Genomic DNA, 21,871 nt, shown 5'->3' with positions numbered 1-21,871 from the left:
AAAGATTAGACTTCTATAGATCCCTTTTTTTTGGCAAAGTGATGAGATTAAGAGGAAATACCGATTGGCCCGATGGGATATCATCTGCAGACCCAAGGACCAAGATGGGTTAGGAATCGAGAATTTAGAGGTAAAGAACTGATGCTTGCTTAGCAAATGGCTTTACAGGTTATCGGTAGAGACCGAGGGTACGTGGGTACAAATTTTCGGAATAAGTACTTGCGCACTAAAACTTTGGCCCAGGTCATAGTTAGACCTACAGACTCACCTTTTTGGAAAGGGTTAATGAGGACAAAGGTCATCATCTTCCAACGGGTGAGGTTCAGCGTAGGTACATGTACCACCAGTAGATTTTAGGAGGATACGTGGCTGGGGAGATGCCTCTGGCTCTACAGTATCCATCACTATATAATATTGTGCAACGAATGGACGACTTTGTCGCCACAGTATTAAATTCGGTACCGCTTAACATCCAATTTAGGCGATCCCTAGTAGGGGATCGGTGGAATGTGTGGTTGCACCTTGTCCGCAGGTTGATGCAAGTTCAACTATCGGACCACGAGGATACGATTCATTGGAAGTTAACTACGAACGGGATCTTTTCAGTGAAATCTATGTATCTGGACTTAATTGATTCAGGGCCATTGTCTAGGTCTTTACACATATGAAAAATCAAAGTTCCGCTCTGAATTAAGATTTTCATATTGTTTGCTCACAAAGGAGTCATTTTGACCAAAGATAATTTGCTTAAAAGAAGCTGCATCGGTAACTCCAGATGTTGTTTTTGTGATCACAATGAAATGATTAAGCACCTCTTTCTCGAGTGCCCACTTGCAAAATTATTATGGTGCTCAATTCATATAGCTTTGAACATACATCCCCCAACGAGCATAAACACGTTATTTGGCACGTGGCTCAATGGAGTGGACATACATATACCGAAACATATTCGGATAGGGATATGTGCACTACTTTGGGCGATATGGAATACTAGAAATGATATGATTTTTAGTGGGACAAACTTCATGAGCTATTTGCAGGTAATCTACAGAGTTACAACTAGATCCGTATGTGGTTATTACTCACTCATGTGGATTCCAGGGAGCTTTTGGTTACTGGGTGCAACCGTTGGGAGACGGTAGCACGAGCTATTTTCAACTGATTTGGATGGCTTGCTCATAATAGACTAGGTATAGGCATCGTATTCTGATCTGTATCGCTTGATGTGGCGTTTTTCTTTTGTTTTATTTCGTTTGGCATTTTAATTATGGGCTCCTAGTGACCCTAAGACTTTGTTATTTCATTGTTAATAAGATGGCTGCATGCATCGATTGATGTAGAGGCCGGGAGTATTGCCTCCTTTTCCAAAAACTCTAGCCCTTCCCCCTCGCGGGAGCACACGGTGTACTCGCTCTGGATGGCCATCAACGCCGTCTTCCTTGACAACCGCATGTGCTGCGTCGTCTATGGCCATCAACCGCATGTACGAAGCAGGCAGTAAAAGAGAAAGGTAAACAGAATGATATTCCATTAGTGTAGTGGGTTTGCACTAAACGCACAAAGAGTCAAATGTCTTGCTTGTCGTTGAAAGCACCACCCGTTAATTGGGAGTTGGAACATGCCAGAAAAGCAACGTTTCTCACTGAACCAAGGCATGATTGGTTGAGAGAAAAGCCATACATTATATACTATATCCTTTGGAGGAAAACAAAGGCCCAGTTTCTTACACTAACACACCCTGCAAAGGCACACAATATATACTAGCTATATCCTTTGTACTATTATTTTCCGTGCGTGCATATCATCGATGATTCTCCACTAACGCGAGAAATTCATCCTGCGGAGTGTGACAGAGATAAAGCGCTATTTTGAGATATCTAGTCTGCACTCTGTAGAAAACCTATATAAACGTGCTGCTAGCTCTGACTTGTTACTCCATGTCGTCCCATCCCTCACTTGTTAGCTCAATGGCCACTCCATCCTCATCTGCCCACATTTCTGTCATTCTAGTACTGCTCCTGCTAGTACTGCCACATGCCATCTCGGCTTCTTCTCCAGCAACGAGGAACCATGGCAACGGCAGTGACACTGATCTCGCAGCGTTGCTGGCTTTCAAAGCCAGCTTCTCCGACCCTGATGGTGTCCTTTCTAGCAACTGGACAAGCAGTGCATCGTTCTGCCACTGGGTCGGTGTCTCGTGCAGTCAGCGCAGGCAGCGAGTCACTGCTATTGAGCTGCCAGGCGTACCACTCTATGGATCACTCGCTCCTCACATTGGTAACCTCTCCTTCCTCTCTATCCTAAATCTCAACAACACCAACCTCACCAGCTCAATTCCAGACGACCTGGGAAGATTGCACCGCCTAAAATTTCTATATCTTGGCTACAATTCCTTGTCAGGTAGCATCCCTCCTAGCATAGGAAACATGACAAGCCTTCAAGTTCTTTCCCTACGTCTTAACAATCTCTCGGGCACAATTCCAGCGCAGCTGCATAACCTACACAATGCTGGCAAAATAAATCTCTATGCGAATCGCCTCACTGGCTCAATACCAACTAATTTATTCAACAATACTCATTTGTTAAGTCATTTGGACATAGGCAACAACAGCTTGACAGGACCAATACCATCTTGCATTGGCTCCTTGCCTATGCTGGAGTTCCTTAACCTACAAGTCAATCATCTTGCTGGCCCAGTGCCCAAGGCAATCTTCAACATGTCTAAGCTACATACCATGTCTTTTGTTGCCAACCTAAACCTAACTGGTTCTATCCCTAGCAATAAAAGTTTTAGTCTCCCGATGCTGGAAGTAATTGCCATCGCTGAAAACTATTTCACAGGTCACATTCCATTAGGGTTTGTATCTTGTCGGTACCTCCAAGTTATTTCACTAGACACTAATTCATTTGGGGGTGTTGTGCCAACATGGCTAGGCAAGCTGACTAATCTCATATTCCTTTCCTTGAGTCAAAATGGCCTTGTTGGCACAATCCCTGCTGTACTTGCCAACCTCACTTCGCTAATGTCCCTAGACCTCGGAGAATGCAATCTAACCGGAGGCATTCCAGTAGAATTTGGACAGCTAGGTCAACTCTCGGGTTTGAGTCTACATGATAATCAACTAACGGGATCTATTCCAGCTTCTCTCGGTAACCTATCGAAATTAGCATACCTGGGATTAGCATTTAATATGTTGGTTGGATCGGTACCTTCAACAATTGGAAACATGCACTCTTTGGTGCATATCGATATTGCACAAAACAGCCTACAAGGAGATCTCAACTTCTTGTCCATGTTCACTAATTTTAGAAGGCTCCAATATCTTAGCATCGCATCAAATAATTTCACTAGTTGTAACCTCCCTAACTATGTAGGAAATTTATCAGGCCAGCTGCAATATTTCAATGCATCGGGAATAAACTTAGTTGGTGAAATTCCACCTACGATTTCAAATTTAACCGGTCTCATTGTGCTAGATCTTTCAGAAAACCAACTGCATAGTGTAATTCCACAATCCATCATGAAAATGGAGAATCTACAAGAGCTTGACCTTTATGAAAATAACTTGCTAGGCACCATCCCATCTCCGATTACATTGCTAAAAAATCTAGAATTTTTGTTCCTCAATGATAATGAATTCACTGGTTGCATACCAGATGGCATTGGTAACCTCAGCAAGTTGGTATACCTGGAATTAGCCGGTAACCGGTTATCATCCACAATACCGCCAAGTTTATTTCATCTTGTTAGTCTTCTCCAGCTTGATCTTTCTCGAAACCTTTTCAACGGCACATTACCGCTTGATATAGGATATCTGAAACAAATTAACTTCATGGATATCTCTACCAATCGTTTGGTTGGTAGCCTCCCGGATTCAATTGGACAACTCCAAATGATAGCCTACCTGAACCTATCACACAATTCTTTTGATAATTCGATTCCTCATTCTTTTGACAAGCTAGAAAGCATGGACACTTTGGACCTATCCCATAATGATCTATCTGGTACCATCCCAGAGTACCTTACCAATTTTACCTGCCTAACTAGCTTGAACCTCTCTTTCAATAAGCTACAAGGCCGCATACCAGAAGGAGGTGTCTTCTCAAACATCAGCCTACAATCCTTGATGGGGAACTCGGGGCTATGTGGCGCTTCAGCTTTAGGATTTTCACAGTGTCCAAGTAACACTACCCAAAGAACAAAAGACCACATGTTGAAAATTTTGCTTCCTACTATCATCGTAGTAACTGGAGTTGTATCTTCATGCATATATGTAATAATCCGAAAGAAAATCAAGAAGCAGCAAGGGATGGCAGTTTCTACAGGTATGGTTGACATGATCGGCCATCAGTTGGTTTCCTACCATGACCTCGTTCATGCCACTGAAAATTTTAGCGACAGCAACTTGTTGGGGTCTGGAAGCTTTGGAAATGTTTTTAAGGGCCAACTACGCAATGGTGTGGTGGTTGCAATAAAAGTACTTGACATGCATTTGGAACAAGCCATTAGAAGCTTCGATGCCGAGTGTGGTGTGCTACGCATGGCGCGGCACCGCAATCTGATAAGGATCCTCAACACCTGCTCGAACCTTGATTTCAGAGCACTGGTGCTGCCATACATGTGCAATGGTAGCTTAGAGACGCTCCTTCACTCCTCTGGAGCCACAAGGAACTTGGGGTTTCTAGAGAGGTTGGACATCATGATCGATGTGTCCATGGCAATGGAGTATCTACACCATGAGCATCATGAGGTGGTCTTGCACTGTGACTTGAAGCCAAGCAATGTGTTGTTCGATGATGACATGACAGCACATGTTGCGGACTTTGGCATCGCAAGGCTGTTACTTGGTGATGATAACTCCGTGATTTACGCGAGCATGCCTGGCACAGTTGGCTACATGGCCCCAGGTATGTAAATGTTATAATTAATGTAAGTGTTAATTAGTTATGTTCATTTGTCATAATTCAATTTCTGTTTTGTTTATGAATTCTTTCCATGAGCAGAGTATGGGTCCCTTGGAAAAGCTTCGAGAAAGAGCGACGTATTCAGCTACGGAATCATGTTCCTTGAAGTCTTGACTGGAAAGAGACCCACGGATGACTTTTTTGTTGGAGATCGTAGTCTCAGGCGGTGGGTGCTCGAGGCGTTTCCTAGGGAGGTTGTCCTTGTCGTGGATGACCAGCTAATACATGACTCTTCTTCCACTGTCAGCTTGGAAGGCTATCTTGTGCCGATGTTTGAGCTGGGCCTACTCTGCTCCAGCGACTCGCTTGACGAGAGAATAACCATGAGCAATGTGGTCGTGAGATTGAAGAAGATCAAAGTGGAGTACACCAAAGCCATAGGAGCAGCAGCAGCAGAACGGAGTGCTGCCCCATGACTGATTTGTCGAAATGAAAAAAGCAACATCATCAGACTTCAGTGGGCACGTACGGAGTGTCCCAATGCACCTTGTTTCGGCGCGCAGATTCTGTTAAGATTATTAATACTTGTAATAACCTTGCCATAGTTTCGAAAAGTTCTTGTTGTAATAATGTGGACATAGGCCATGTGCATAAGCCATCCTCCCTTGACACCTTATCATGTCGTCAAGACACCAGAAAGGCAGGCGGTGTAGTGCCGACCAAAATATTCCACCTGTTCGTGTGTGTATCCTGCTCTGCTCACCCACCTGTTCGTTGATTTGCACGCCTCGTGTTACAACCGAGTTCCTCAGATTCATGAACCCAGTTGTGCCAGTACAAGATATATAGCAGGTTCTGGTATCCTCACGTGTTCCACTACGAAGCTAGATTCTGCAAATTAACATCAATGGGTTATGAATTAGTGAATCCAAAAGGAAACTGGTACAAAACACAATTAATCTACACCACTACTAGAAACAAGACCTGTGTTTTGATGGTTTAATTTGTTTTGTTGATTTTAAAAGAGGATAACCCCAACCTCTGCCTCGATCAATGCATCCAACAATAATGCAGTTCATGTTTCGCATGTTGGTTTTTTGAACCCTACTAGATCAGATCGCCAGGAGCTGTGTAAGCCAGCTTGATGGATAAACTATAATGCACGTCTAGCCGCGTACTTCCGTAGGTGAACCACTACTAGGTAGCTATACTTGCTTCGATCGATCAACTTTTCGGGCGCCGTCGGCGGAACACAGTCGACTCTGTCTAGCGAGCACTCACGCATTCAGAGGTTTCAGTGAATAATAACAAGAAAATTTGGATGACGAAAATTTCACTGAAAGTTGTGCTAATCAAAGACAATCTCGCCTGTCATAATTGGCAAGGAAATAAGAAATGCAGTTTTTGTACTTATGACGAGACAATCAAACACCTCTTTTTTTAATGCAAGTTGCGTGTTCTACATGGGTGTGTGTGTGTGTATTATATGTATATATATTCCTTGGCGTATATATGTGCATATATATTACTTGGTGTTCAACAAAAGTATCAGCACTCGAAATACCTCACTTGATGAAGATTACATGGATGAGCGGTCACCAATTTATCACCTATATTAACTAGATGGACATGAAGATGAACTGTAAAACATAAAACTATAGATAAATCATGAGTTTATAACTAGTACTCATTATGCAAGTGAAGATAAGTAGAAAGAATACGTACCCACAACCAAGCTTTACTTTCATTAAGAGTTTCGAATTTCTCTCTTGTTTTCAGCAAGATCAATTCCTTTAAATATCTCCCTCTCTAGCACACCACCAAGTCATCAAGCCAATAACTGGACATCTTGTGCGCAAATCGGTCTTGCTAAAGTGCAGAACAAAATCACAAGAAGAAAGTCATCTCTTAGTCTTTCAACAATGAAAGCATGCAATATCATTAGCATAAATAAATGCAAAATGGGAGGAAGCATTGTACTGAAGAATGTACCCAGGTGTATATAGTGTAGTTAGAGCATGTACAGCCGGGCGCCTCAAACCGGTCTCAAACGCCCGGGCTGACCGGCACCCCTCATATCCAGCACATATATGGGGCAGATATAGAGGTGCCCGGGCCGCGCGCCACGTCGGACTGATGGCGGGGTCCCACGCGGAATCGCTCAAAACCAGGCGGTCCGAAGCTCGTCTCCTCCGTCGGACCGATATCACCGTGTGGCGCCGCTCCAGCGGGCCACATAGTGTATTTAAGGCGATCGCTGGCACCGAAACCCTACCATCCACAGTTTCTTCCGCCTATCCGCCGCCGCTGGCACAGAAACCCTATCATCCACATTTTTCACTCCCCTCCGCCTAGTAGCCATACCGCCACGCTGCCGGGTGAGAAGCCACCCATTTCTAACGCTGGAGCGGATCCGGGCAAGGCGTGAAGCCCGGATCGCCGCGGGGCTGCCTCCAGATATAGTGGATCTGGAGGAGGAGGAGCAGGAAGACGAAGAGGAGGAGGAGGAGGATGATGTGGGGGACGCAGGCGACGCAGATCTGCAGGCGGAGCAACAGGCCATCCTCGGTTCTTTCCGCTCGGAGTCGGCTGCGGAGGCCGGATGCTATTGTCGGTAGGAGATGGATGAGCAGCAGGCCGCAGAGGCGGCGGAGATGCTTGCCTAGATGGATAAGGTGGAGCAGGAGGAGGACGAGCCAGAGCCTTCCTACGCGCCCGTCTAGCCGGCGCCTGGTACTGATGTCGTGGACATCTCCGACGATGAAGATTAGCTAGGGTAGTATGTAGTATATAGTGTTTCTTTTGCATGCTCTGTATTCATTTAGGCCTTAAAATATGAGAGACTCGGATGCATAGTGGCTTTGAGGCGTGATCAGTCATTGTCCGCGGACGCTATCGGTCGCCTCCGCGGGCGTTTGAGAGACTGGATTTGCAAAGTCCGGCTGTAGATGCTCTTATCACATAAGCGTCGCAGCCCCTTTTCACATAAGCGTCGCAGCCCCAAACTTTTAAGAAATGACAGCTTAGGTTTCTCTAAACCATAGTTCATACGGTGTCATCTCAACGGAATTACGTGGTGCCCTATTTAAAGTGAATGCGGTTGTCTCTAATGCCTAACCCATAAACGATAGTGGTAATTCGATAAGAGACATCATGGTTTGCACCACATCCAATAGGGTGCAGCTATGATGTTCGAACACACCATCACACTATGGTGTTCCAGGCGGCATTAGTTGTGAAACAATTTCCACAATGTCTTAGTTGTGTACCAAACACGTAACTCAGATATTCATCTCTATGATCATATCATAGACATTTTATCCTCTTGTCACGACGATCTTCAACTTCACTCTGAAATTACTTGAATCTTTCAATAATTCAGACTTGTGTTTCATCAAGTAAATATACTTAGAATCTACTCAAATCATCTGTGAAGTAAGAGCATAACGATATTCATTGCGTGCCTCAGCACTCACTGGATTGCACACATCAAATGTATTACTTCCAACAAGTTGCTCTCTTGTTTCATCTCACTGAAAACGAGGCCTTTCAGTCATCTTGCCCATGTGGTATGATTTGCATGTCTCAAGTGATTCAAAATCAAGTGAGTCCAAACGATCCATCTGCATGGAGTTTCTTCATGCGTATAAACCAATAGACATGGTTCGCATGTCTCAAACTTTTCAAAAAACGAGTGAGTCCAAAGATCCATCAACATGGAGCTTCTTCATGCGTTTTATACCAATATGACTCAAATGGCAGTGCCACAAGTATGTGGTACTATCATTACTATCTTATACTCCCTCCGTCCGAAAATACTTGTCCTAGAAATGGTTGTATCTAGACTTATTTTAGTTATAGATACATCCATTTTCAACCATTTCTAGGACACGTATTTCCGGACAGACGGAGTATCTTTTGGCATGAATATGTGTATCACTACGATCGAGATTCAATGAACCATTCATTTTAGATGCAAGACCATTGAAGGTATTATTCAAATAAACAGAGCAACCATTATTCTCCTTAAATGAATAACCGTATTGCGATAAACATAATCCGATCATGTCTATGCTCAAACACCAAATAACATTTATTTATGTTTAACACCAATCTCGATGGTAGAGGGAGCATGCGATGCTTGATCACATCAACCTTGGAAACACTTCCAACACATATCGTCATCTCACCTTCAGCTAGTCTCTGTTTATTCCGTAGCTTTTTATTTCGAGTTACTACCACTTAGCAACCGAACCGGTATTTAATACCCTGGTGCTACTAGGAGTACTAGTAAAGTACACATTATAATGTATATCCAATATACTTCTATCGGCCTTGCCAGCCTTCTCATCTACCAAATATCTAGGGTAGTTCTGCTTCAGTGACCGTTCCCCTCATTTCAGAAGCACTTAGTCTCGGGTTTGGGTTCAACCTTGGGTTTCTTCACTAGAGCAGCAACTGATTTGCCGTTTCATGAAGTATCCCTTTCTTGCCCTTGCCCTTCGTGAAACTAGTGGTTTGACTAACCTTCAACAATTGGTGCTCCTATTTGATTTCTACTTTTGCGGCGTCGCGAATAGCTCAAGGATCATCATATCTATCCCTGATATGTTATAGTTCATCACAAAGCTCTAGCAGCTTGGTGGCAGTGACTTTGGAGAACCATCACTATCTCATCTGGAAGATTAACTCCCACTCGATTCAAGCGATTGTAGTACTCATACAATCGGAGCACATGCTCAACGATTGAGCTTTTCTCCTTAGTTTGCAGGCTTAAGAAACTTGTCAGAGGTCTCATACCTCTTGACGTGGGCACTAGCCGGAAATCCCAATTTCAGTCCTTGGAACATCTCATATGTTCTGCGATGTTTCAAAAACTTCTTTGGTGCCTCAATTCTATATCATTTAGCATTACGCACTGAACTATCATGTAGTCATCAAAACGTGTATCTTAGATGTTCGCAACATCCACAACCGACGCTCGAGGTTCAGCACACTGAGCGGTGCATTAAGGACATAATCCTTCTGCGCAGCAATGAGGACAATCCTCAGTTTACGGACCCAGTCCGCATAATTGCTACTGTCAACTCTCAACTAAATTTCTCTAGGAACAAATCTAAAACAGTAGAACCAATGCGTGAGCTACGACATAATTTGCAAAGATCTTTTGACTATCTTCATGATAATTAAGTTCATCTAATCAAATTATTTAATGAACTCCCACTCAGATAGACATCCCTCTAGTCATCTAAGTGATACATGATCCGAGTCAACTAGGCCGTGTCCGATCATCACGTGAGACGGACTAGTCATCATCGGTGAACATCTTCATGTTGATCGTATCCACTATACGACTCATGTTCGACCTTTCGGTCTCTTGTGTTCCGAGGCCATGTCTGTACATGCTAGGCTCGTCAAGTCAACCTAAGTGTTTTGCATGTGTAAATCTGGCTTACACCCGTTGTATGCGAACGTTAGAATCTATCAGACCCGATCATCACGTGGTGCTTCGAAACAACGAACTTTCGCAACGGTGCACAGTTAGGGGGAACACTTTCTTGAAATTTTATGAGGGATCATCTTATTTATGCTATCGTCGTTCCAAGCAAATAAGATGTAAAAACATGATAAACATCACATGCAATCAAATAGTGACATGATATGGCCAATATCATTTTGCTCCTTTTGATCTCCATCTTCGGGGCGCCATGATCATCATCGTCACCGGCATGACACCATGATCTCCATCATCATTATCTCCATCATCGTGTCTTCATGAAGTTGTCTCGCCAACTATTACTTCTACTACTATGGCTAACGGTTAGCAATAAAGTAAAGTAATTACATGGCATTTTCATTGACACGCAGGTCATATAACAAATTAAGACAACTCCTATGACTCCTGCCGGTTGTCATACTCATCGACATGCAAGTCGTGATTCCTATTACAAGAACATGACCAATCTCATATATCACATATATCATTCATCACATCCTTTTGGCCATATCACATCACACGGCATATGCTGCAAGAACAAGTTAGACGTCCTCTAATTGTTGTTGCAAGTTTTGACGTGGCTGCTATAGGTTTCTAGCAAGAACGTTTCTTACCTACGCCAAAACCACAACGTGATATGCCAATTTCTATTTACCCTTCATAAGGACCCTTTTCATCGAATCCGATCCGACTAAAGTGGGAGAGACAGACATCCGCTAGCCACCTTATGCAACTAGTGCATGTCAGTCGGTGGAACCTGTCTCACGTAAGCGTACGTGTAAGGTCGGTCCGGGCCGTTTCATCCTACGATGCCGCCGAATCAAGATAAGACTAGTAACGGCAAGTAAATTGACAAAATCGACTCCCACAACAACTTGTGTTCTACTCGTGCATAGAAACTACGCATAGACCTAGCTCATGATGCCACTGTTGGGGATCGTTGCAGAAATTAAAAAATTTCTACGCATCACCAAGATCAGTCTATGGAGAGACTAGCAACGAGAGAGAGGGGAGTGCATCTTCATACCCTTGAAGGTCGCGATGCGGAAGCGTTACAAGAGCGTGCATGAAGGAGTCGTACTCGTAGCGATTCAGATCGCGGTTGATTCCGATCTAAGCGCCGAACAACGGCGCCTCCGCGTTCAACACACGTACAGCCCGGGGACGTCTCCTCCTCCTTGATCCAGCAAGGGGAGAGGAGAAGTTGAGGGAGAGCTCCGGCGGCACGACGGCATGGTGGTGGAGCTTGCAGTTCTCTAGCAGGGCTTCGCCAAGCACTACGGAGTAGGAGGAGGTGTTGGGGAGGGAGAGGGCTGCGCCAGGGGAAGGGGTGCGGCTCCCATGCGCCTCCCCAATATATATAGGGGTGGAGGGGGCTGGTTTCTTGCCCTCCAAGTCCATTGGGGCGTTGGCAAAGGTGGGGGAAAGAAATCCCATCATTTCCCTTCCCAACCGATTGTTATCCCCCTTTTTTAGGGATCTTGATCTTATCCCTTCGGGATATGATCTTATTCCTTCTAAGGGGGATCTTGGTGCGCCTTGACCAGGGGTGTGGGGCCTTTCCCCCACTACCCACGTTCATGTGGGTCCCCCCATGCAGGTGGGCCCCACTCCGGAACCTTCTAGAACCTTCCCGGTACAATACCGAAAAATCCTGAACATTTTACGGTGGCCAAAATAGGACTTCTCATATATAAATCTTTACCTCTGGAACTCCTAGTGACGCCCGGGATCTCATCCGGGACTCCGAACAACATTCGGGAACTGCACACTAATTCCCATAACAACTCTAGCGTCACCGAACCTTAAGTGTGTAGACCCTATGGGTTCGGGAATCATGCAGACATGACCGAGACAGCTCTCTGGCCAATAACCAACAGTGGGATCTGGATACCCATGTTGGCTCCCACATGCTCCACGATGATCTCATCGGATGTACCACGATGTCGGGGATTCAATCAATCTTGTATACAATTCCCTTTGTCAATCGGTACGTTACTTGCCCGAGATTCGATCGTCGGTATCCCAATACCTCGTTCAATCTCGTTACCGGCAAGTCACTTTTACTCGTTCCGTAACACATCATCCCGTGATCAACTCTTTGGTCACATTGAGCTCATTATGATGATGTCCTACCGAGTGGGCCCAGAGATACCTCTCCGTCACACGGAGTGACAAATCCCAGTCTCGATTCGTGCCAACCCAACAGACACTTTCGGAGATACCCGTAGTGTGCCTTTATAGCCACCCAGTTACGTTGTGACGTTTGGCACACCCAAAGCATTCCTACGGTATCCGGGAGTTGCGCAATCTCATGGTCTAAGGAAATGATACTTGACATTAGAAAAGCTTTAGCAAACGAACTACACGATCTTGTGCTATGCTTAGGATTGGGTCTTGTCCATCACATCATTCTCCTAATGACGTGATCCCGTTATCAACGACATCCAATGTCCATGGTCAGGAAACCGTAACCATCTATTGATCAACGAGCTAGTCAACTAGAGGCTTACTAGGGACATATTATGGTCTACGTATTCACACATGTATTACGGTCTCCGGTTAATACAATTATAGCATGAACAATAGACAATTATCATGAACAAGGAAAAATAATACTCCCTCCATTCCTTTATATAAGGTGTATTTGTTTTCTGATAAAATTCCAGAATGTAAGGTGCCTTTCTTCTAATTCCTCATAATTCCCTTGTTATCCCTCCAGAAAAAAGGAAAGTATATCTCTCCTGATTGTGTGTATCTCTTCTTGTAGCAAAAGGAAACTATTCTCTGTCGATTCCATGTATCTCTTACTTTTCTAGACTAACTGATTTACTTGCCACTAACCAACAAATTTGCCAAGGGTAATTTTGTCCTAATATGTCTATAATTATGTGCCTTGGTCACCGTGCCGAAAATAATACACCTTACATAAAGGAACGGAGGGAGTAATAACCATTTTATTATTGCCTCTAGGGCATATTTCCAACAGTCTCCCACTTGCACTAGAGTCAATAATCTAGTTCACATCACTATGTGATTGTAATGAATCCAACACCCATGGGGTTTGATCATATCTCGCTTGTGAGAGAGGTTATTAGTCAACGGGTCTGAACCTTTCAGATCCGTGTGTGCTTTACAAATCTCTATGTCATCTTGTAGATGCAGCTACCATGCGCTACTTGGAGCTATTCCAAATAACTGCTCTACTATATGAATCCGGTTTACTACTCAGAGTCATCCGTGTTAGTGTCAAAGTTTGCATCGACGTAACCCTTTACGACAAACTCTTTTACCACCTCCATAATCGAGAAAATTCCTTAGTCCACTAGTTACTAAGGATAAGTTTGACCGCTGTCATGTGATCCATTCCTGGATCACTCTTGTACCCCTTGATTGACTCATGGCAAGGCACACTTCAGGTGCGGTACACAACATAGCATACTGTAGATCCTACGTCTAAAGCATAGGGGACGACCTTCGTCCTTTCTCTCTCTTCTGCTGTGGTCAGATCTTGAGTCTCACTCAATGCTCACACCTTATAACACAGCCAAGAACCCCTTCTTTGCTGATCTTATTTGAACTCCTTCAAAATCTTGTCACGGTATGTATTCATTTGAAAATACTATTAAGCGTTTTTGATCCATCCTTATAGATCTTGATGCTCAATGTTCAAGTAGCTTAATCCAGGTTTTCCATTGAAAAACACTTTTCAAATAACTCTATATGCTTTCCAGAAATTCTACATCATTTCTGATCAACAATATGTCAACAACATATACTCATCAGAAATTCTATAGTGCTCCCACTCACTTCTTTGGAAATACAAGTTTCTCATAAACTTTATATAAACCCAAAATCTTTGATCATCTCATCAAAGCGTATATTCCAACTCCGAGATGCTTACTCCAGTCCTTAGAAGGATTGCTGGAGCTTTGCATACTTGTTAGCATGTTTTAGGATTGACAAAAACCTTCTGCTTGTATCACATACAACCTTTCTCAAGAAAATTGTCGAGGAAACAATGTTTTGACATCCTATCTGCAAAATTTCATAAATAATGCAGTAACTGCTAATACAATTCCAACAGACTCTTAGCATCGCTACGAGTGAGAAAGTCTCACCGCAGTCAACTCCTTGAACTTGTCGGAAAACATCTTAACGACAAGTCGAGCTTTCTTAATGGTGATACTTACCATCATTGTCCGTCTTCCTTTTAAAATCCATCTGTACCTATCGTGGAATTGTCACTGCAGATGTCCTAGGGTGAGGACTTAGTCGTGAGGCCAGCGCATCTATGTAGTAGCTTGAGAGGGGTTGAGCGGAATCGAGAGACGCAACACAAGACGAGGATTTAGACAGCTTCGGGCCCCGAGAAACATCATCCAGTAATAACCCTACATGCTGTTTGAGGCTAGATCTCATTACGCTCATGAGGGAGTCGCCGTAAACCGGCTCTCCTCTAATTGTGTCTAGCCCTAGAGATTATTGATTGTTGCTTGTCCCTCTTTGGGGAGCCCTGCCCCTCCTTATATATGTTGAAGGGGCGGGTTACATGTGGATTCCTATTAGGATTAGGACTAGTCTATCTCTAATACAAACCGGATACAAGTCCAGGTCTTAACTCCTTGTAAGACAAATATCCCTCACGCATTTCCTTGTAAACCGGCCCACCATAGTATGAATCGGCCTTCATGAACCGCCCGTTGGGCCACCGGATCTTGTCGCTCCTCTGACCCGCCTGCCGGATTACCAATGAATCGTAAACCGCCAGGTCCAAACGGGTCGCCAGTGGATCGTCAATTCTCAGCCGGGTCTCAAGTAAACCGCCAAGTCCGGTCGGGTTATACTTCCGGCCGGTTTACGCCGCGGGGTATATCCCCGACATTAGCCCCCAGTTTAATTTGGATTTATCCATGTTAAACTGATCCTGTAAAACAAACACAAGAACAAATTTGACAGATTATGCTCCGGGTTAAGAATTCTTGTAAACCGGCAAATCATCCTTAAGTCCCTGTCATTTCCTCCTTCTAGAAAATCCGGGTCAACAAGCCAGCTTCATACTCAATTTGCTGACATTGGTTTCTCACAGAGAAATATTGTGAAGAATAATCCACTTGAGTCGGCTTCCAAAGCGCCGGTTTAAGAAATTTGGGTCTTGAAATACTTATCTGATATTCAGCCGGTTTGAAGATGTAAAAATTGCCGATTTAATATTACCAAAATTGCCGGTTTATAAATATTGATGGCACCGGGTCATAATTTTTGTCGACACCGGGTCATGTAATTGATCTTGCTGATTTGCTCAAAACTGATAAACTGAAGACGTTGCTCCTTTATATGCATAATACGTGTAGCCCCCAAGTCTTAAGAGGAGAACATAGTGATAACTTAAAGACTTGCTCCAATAAGTGTTTTCAACCTTGAAGAAATCCGGTTTTTTCATCTCAATCATATAAACTGAATACTCCATATATGTAGCCCCCAAGTGCCGGGTTGTCATGCTTGCAGCAACCTGGGACTTGTAATTGCTTTAAAAAAACTTCAATCAGTTTAGCCCCCAAGGGCCGGGTCATTATGCAATAATGAGCAGGGACTTTGTAAATGTAATCATGTAGATTTTAGCAGTGATGTGTAGCCCCCAAGGGCCGGCTCATTATAATATGATGAGTCGGGTCTTCAATAAGATGAGCAAAAAATGACTTTGCATTGGCCCCCAAGTGTCATGGTGCATGCTCGCAGCGACATGAGACTTGCATATTTGATATAATCTCAATTTCAATAATGTAGCCCCCAAGTGCCGGGTCGTAAGCCTGCAGCGACTCGGGACTATTCCCTCCATTGTAGAATAAATCATATCCATTGATAAAATAATAGCCATTGCGCTAAAGCGACTTTGAAAACCTCAATCATAATATTGGTTATTGATAACCATAATAAAAATCCAGCCATATTGGCTATTTGAAGATTTGAATAATATACCCAATGATTTATAAGCACATGATTCCAATGGCGCAATCCAAATATATACTGGCGACTTATAGTCCAAAGCCAGGCTGGGTTAACGAACACCGGATAATTTCTCATCATACACTGGCGACTTATCATCTTAAAGCTAGGCCGGGTTAATAAACACCGGATATTATTTTATATCATATTGGAAACTTATAGTCAAAAAGCCAGGCCGGGTTAATAAACCCCAGTGATTTATAATTATGCTTTATTCAACGTATTTCTGCATACAACAAATTTAAAGTGTCCTGGCGGTTTCCCGCCGGACGGGTCATAATGCCCAACATATAACCTGGGTTGATAACCAAGGCTGCACTTAAGAATAATCAAATATGAAATATATCATACCTATGACATTGAATCATATCGTTGGTTGGCCAACGTTATTGTAGTAAGGGTGATAACCCCAATCTTGAGTACTGATAACTCCTTCCATATTGTGCCGGTTTATGAGAAAACCGTACCGGGTTGTGATAAACACCGGTTTAACCATATATAATACTGGCGACTTATAGTCGAAACAAGACCGGGCTGATAGTCTCCGGATTATAACTTGATCATATACTGACAACTTGTAGTTGACAGCCTAACCAGGTTGATAAACACCGGTTTGAAAACGTCACAAATCTTATTAAAACAAAGAAAACTCAGCAAAAGGCAAATAAAAACCGTTGTAGTCGAGGCTTTTCACGGGCTGCCAGGCCTCAAATTTGATCAAGAGGTGTAGCTATGGTTCGGGTTCGACCAAGCCCCCAAGTGATGTTGTGGCATTACGCTGATCAAGAGGTGTAGCTATGGTTCGGGTTCGACCAAGCCCCCAAATGATGTTGTGGCATTGCGCCGATCAAGAGGTGTAGCTATGGTTTGGGTTCGACCAAGCCCCCAAGTGATGCTATGGCATTGCACCGATCAAGAGGTGTAGCTATTGTTCGGGTACGACCAAGCCCCCAAGTGATGTTATGGCATTGCGCTGATCAAGAGGTGTAGCTATGGTTCAGATACGACCAAGCCCCCAAGTGATCAATAATATGATAAGCCAATAAGGCATGATACCCATGTTTGAACCGCGCATCATGGCAGCAGGTCCTCTTTGGCACCCTTTAACTTTTTGCAAGAGATAAATCCTTCTTGAACCGGATATTGAGAGCTTCAAAGCTTTGTGGGAGAACAGATTTCCCTTAAACCGGATTGCAAACCAGAATCTTCATTTTCAGCCAGAAATTTTCTGACGGCCTTTCAACTCGAACTTGCGAGAAGTTAATTCCTTAGTTTAACCGGACATTTTTAAACCGGATTTGAGCGCTTCAGAGCTTTGTGGGAGAACAGATTTCCCTTGAACCGGATTGTAAACCGGATATTTGAGAGCTTCAGTGAGACTGACTTCCCTTGAGCCGGATTTTAAACCGGAATCCTTTCTGATGACCCGGAACTTCTTCATTGAGCCGGGTTTTTGTAACTGTCATATATTTTCTAAGCCGGAAATTTTCTGACGGCCTGTAAATTTTCATCAATATAACAGTAGCCTCCGGGACCGGGTTATCTTTCCCTCCATCGTCCTGGGGTTCTTAATTTTGCTGAAATTGGCAAGATTTGCTGAGTCATGTCATCGTAGCCCCCGAGTCTCAAAGGTGACTCGAGGAGTTGGCTTGAGACTCTCCATATTTGACCGTGAGATAAACCGGCATAACTTGTATATCATTGGTGTTGATAGCACGATGTGAATCCATGGAAGGTTGAGGTGACTGCGATGGTTTATAAATGATCTGTACGAGCCGTGTCAACAACTCGGCCAATGGTTCCTTCCAACTGGCTATTTGAAGTTATCCAAACTGTAGTGGCGGCAACTTGCGTGCCTGCCCATTGAGCTATCCAGTGTAGACGGCGGTTGATAGTATATGATAATTTGCCTCCAATTTGTTGAAAGAAAAATCGGGCCACCCAAGCTGTGACTTGCTTTATATTCAATAAACAGCTCATGCAGATAGGTGCGGCCCGGTGTGTTGATGTAGACCAGGCCGCGAGAGACGGACGACAAAGACGACCGCGGCTTCAGAGGCAGCTTAGATGAATCGGCCGCGGCATTGTAAGCCAGTGCGGACGGGGAAAATCGGCACCGGTGTTGTAAACCGGCACAGACGGGCGAGTTAATCACAGGCGTGGTCCCGGCAAGCTGATGTAAACCGGGCCACAGGGACAGCGACTTGCTCACGTTCATTCACCGTGTAATGTGACACGGACGAACACAGGACAGGACGTTGCCAGCGCGTGCTCCGTAACCACGTTTTATAATGAATAATTTTCCTGCATATCAAAATATACGGTCCAAATTAATTGTTCTTTTGACAAAAAACAATGTGTCAAAAATAGACTTAGATAGATGTCACCTGATATGTTAGGACGGCAATTATCCGCCATGGAGTTGATGGTCACCACGGTGAAGCTAAAATCAACCACGGATGAGTCACCCGAAGGAGCAAACGGATGAGTCGGCCGTAGCGTTGTAAGCCGGTGCGGACGAGCAAATTGTTCTCGCGTTGTAAACCGGCGTGGACGCGTGAACCGGCCGCGAGGGCGGACGGGCGATTCGTCCGTGGTGTTGTAAGGCGGTGCGGACGGGCGAGTCGGCCGGCGCGTTGATGTAAACCGGACCGCGATACGCATGTCCGTGAAGCTGCGCGGCACAGCCGAACGTGCCTCCGCGGTATAATACCACCCCTTTTCTTTTAATAGCCGTCCTACATAAAAATATTACAGGCCAGAGTAACTGTTGTCGGATGAATTAACATGTACTGATAAAATACATTGGGGGGATAACACCTGATTCGCCCGGACAACAGATGCATCGACCGTGGTATTGTAAGCCGGTGTGACGGGGAGAGTCGGCATCGGTGTTGTAAACCGGTGCGGACAGACGAGTCGGTCGTGGATGCGGACAGTTGAGTCGGCGCGGGTACGGTCGAATGAACCGACTACATGCGCGGTCCCGATGAGTTGATGTAGACCGGACCGCAGGGATGGCGACTTCGGGCGCTTACATTGATCACGGCAGTATGGACAAATACCAGTGCAAAATGATGACACTGTACGCTCCATATCCGCGATATAAAGCCGTTTTTATAATAGATGATTACCCTACATATAAAAAATACCATAGAGCAGAGTAGTTGCCCTCGGACTAATTTTAAAGTGTACTAAGGAAATATATAAAAGAAATAGCACCTGATTTTGAGCGGTCTCAGTGTACGTTTTTGCTGCGTACTGTCATTTGATTTTTAATGTAACGGCTTGTCCCTTGTGACCACGTGAGAGCTTTCTTGAAGGTTTCGCTGGCAGTATACTCTCAACTGGGATCTGGAAGTTTGTGCAAACAAAACACTTTAACTTGAATAGACGGCTTGCGGGTTTGATAGATGTGAGTGCACTTCTGCCTTCGTCTGTACTACTGTGCGTAGTACTTTGTTTCTTGGATTTAACTGATCTTCACATCGGGAAAAAATAGCAGCAGCAGTAGCTTGTTGCCTCGGGACACGAAGTCTAGGAACCGCGGACGTGCTGCCATGGGAAACTTGGGACAACAGCTGCACCTTCATAATATATCTGCGGCTCAGCGAGTTATGATCTGATGGTCTGCGAGGCACACAGCCTGTCGTACTCCTGTCGGTCTCCGTGATTTGATCGATTGTCTTTGGATCGCCCGATGGGAGCGGTGGTTTGACCTTTCGTTGACTGCCCTTCACATATGGAAGCAATTGCCATCATCATCGTCGAGATTTCTTTTTCCATCAGCTTACAACTTGACGGATCGCCAAAAGCTGTCACAACCAAAAAATTTGTCTCGGACTCGGCGGATCTTCATGGCGCTCGTAGCGGCCGCTTAGCCCGCAACCCTAAAATCTTCCCAATCTTAATTTCGTATGCGCTGTTCCGACTGCTGGTTGACAACGTATATCCTTCTGAAACTGACTTTCTTTATCCGGAAAATCATGAACTTCTCGATCCTTGAGAGAAGATCCCTTCAAGAACTCATCACCACCGTGCGCGAGCCCCACGGTGGGCGCCAACTGTCGTGGAATTGTCACGGCAGATGTCCTAGGGTGAGGACTTAGTCGTGAGGCCAGCGCATCTATGTAGTAGCTTGAGAGGGGTTGAGCGGAATCGAGAGACGCAACACAAGACGAGGATTTAGACAGCTTCGGGCCCCGGGAAACATCATCCGGTAATAACCCTACATGTTGTTTGAGGCTAGATCTCATTACGCGCATGAGGGAGTCGCCGTAAACCGGCTCTCCTCTAATTGTGTCTAGCCCTAGAGATTATTGATTGTTGCCTGTCCCTCTTTGGGGAGCCCTGCCCCTCCTTATATATGTTGAAGGGGCGGGTTACATGTGGAGTCCTATTAGGATTAGGACTAGTCTATCTCTAATACAAACCGGATACAAGTCCAAGTCTTAACTCCTTGTAAGACAAATATCCCTCACGCCTTTCCTTGTAAGCCGGCCCATCATAGTATGAATCGGCCTTCATGAACCGCCCGTTGGGCCACCGGATCTTGTCGCTCCTCTGACCCGCCTGCCAGATTACCAATGAATCGTAAACCGCCAGGTCCAAACGGGTCGCCAGTGGATCGTCAATTCTCAGCCGGGTCTCAAGTAAACCGCCAAGTCCGGCCGGGTTATACTTCCGGCCGGTTTACGCCGCGGGGTATATCCCCGACAGTACCCAATAGCCTTACGACCATCAAGTAGTTCCTCGAAAGTCTATACTTTGTTTTCACACATGGATCCTCTCGGATTTTATGGCCTCGAGCCATTTGTCAGAATCCGGGCCCACCATTGTTTATCCATAGCTCGTAGGTTCATTGTTGTCTAGCAACATGACCTCCAAGACAGGATTACGTACCACTCTGAAATAGTACGCATCCTTGTCGACCTATGAGGTTTGGTAGTGACTTGATCCGAAGTTTCATGATCACTATCATCAGCTTCCACTTCAATTGGTGTAGGCGCTACAGGAAAAACTTCGTGTGCCCTGCTACACACTGGTTCAAGTGACGGTTCAATAACGTCATCAAGTCCCCACCATCCTCCCACCCAATTCTTTCGAGAGAAACTTTTCCTCGGGAAAGGACCCGTTTCTAGAAACAATCACTTTTGCTTCCGGATCCGAAATAGGAGGTATACCCAACTGTTTTGGGTGTCCTATGAAGATGCATTTATCCGCTTTGGGTTCGAGCTTATCAGGCTAAACCCTTTTCACATAAGCGTCGCAGCCCCAAACTTTTAAGAAAAGACAGCTTAGGTTTCTCTAAACCATAGTTCATACGGTGTCATCTCAACGGAATTATGTGGTGCCCTATTTAAAGTGAATGCGGTTGTCTCTAATGCCTAACCCATAAATGATAGTGGTAATTCGATAAGAGACATCATGGTTTGCACCACATCCAATAGGGTGCAGCTATGA

The 21,871-nt window shown here is 44.6% G+C and overlaps 1 protein-coding gene across 1 annotated transcript; it reads left to right on the top strand.

Annotated features, from left to right (window-relative positions):
* The first annotated feature begins 1,917 nt into the window (after positions 1-1,917).
* Positions 1,918-5,507, top strand: LOC109766322 (uncharacterized). The gene is made up of 2 exons (XM_073498527.1): positions 1,918-4,908; positions 5,005-5,507. The coding sequence occupies exons 1-2, from the start codon at positions 1,938-1,940 to the stop codon at positions 5,379-5,381; spliced, it is 3,348 nt and encodes a 1,115-aa protein (XP_073354628.1). The 5' UTR covers positions 1,918-1,937; the 3' UTR covers positions 5,382-5,507.
* The last annotated feature ends 16,364 nt before the right edge of the window (positions 5,508-21,871 follow it).

Source organism: Aegilops tauschii, chromosome 5 (genome assembly GCF_002575655.3).
Source record: "Aegilops tauschii subsp. strangulata cultivar AL8/78 chromosome 5, Aet v6.0, whole genome shotgun sequence".
Taxonomy (NCBI): Eukaryota; Viridiplantae; Streptophyta; class Magnoliopsida; order Poales; family Poaceae; genus Aegilops; species Aegilops tauschii.
This window is presented reverse-complemented; position numbering and strand designations above follow the sequence as displayed.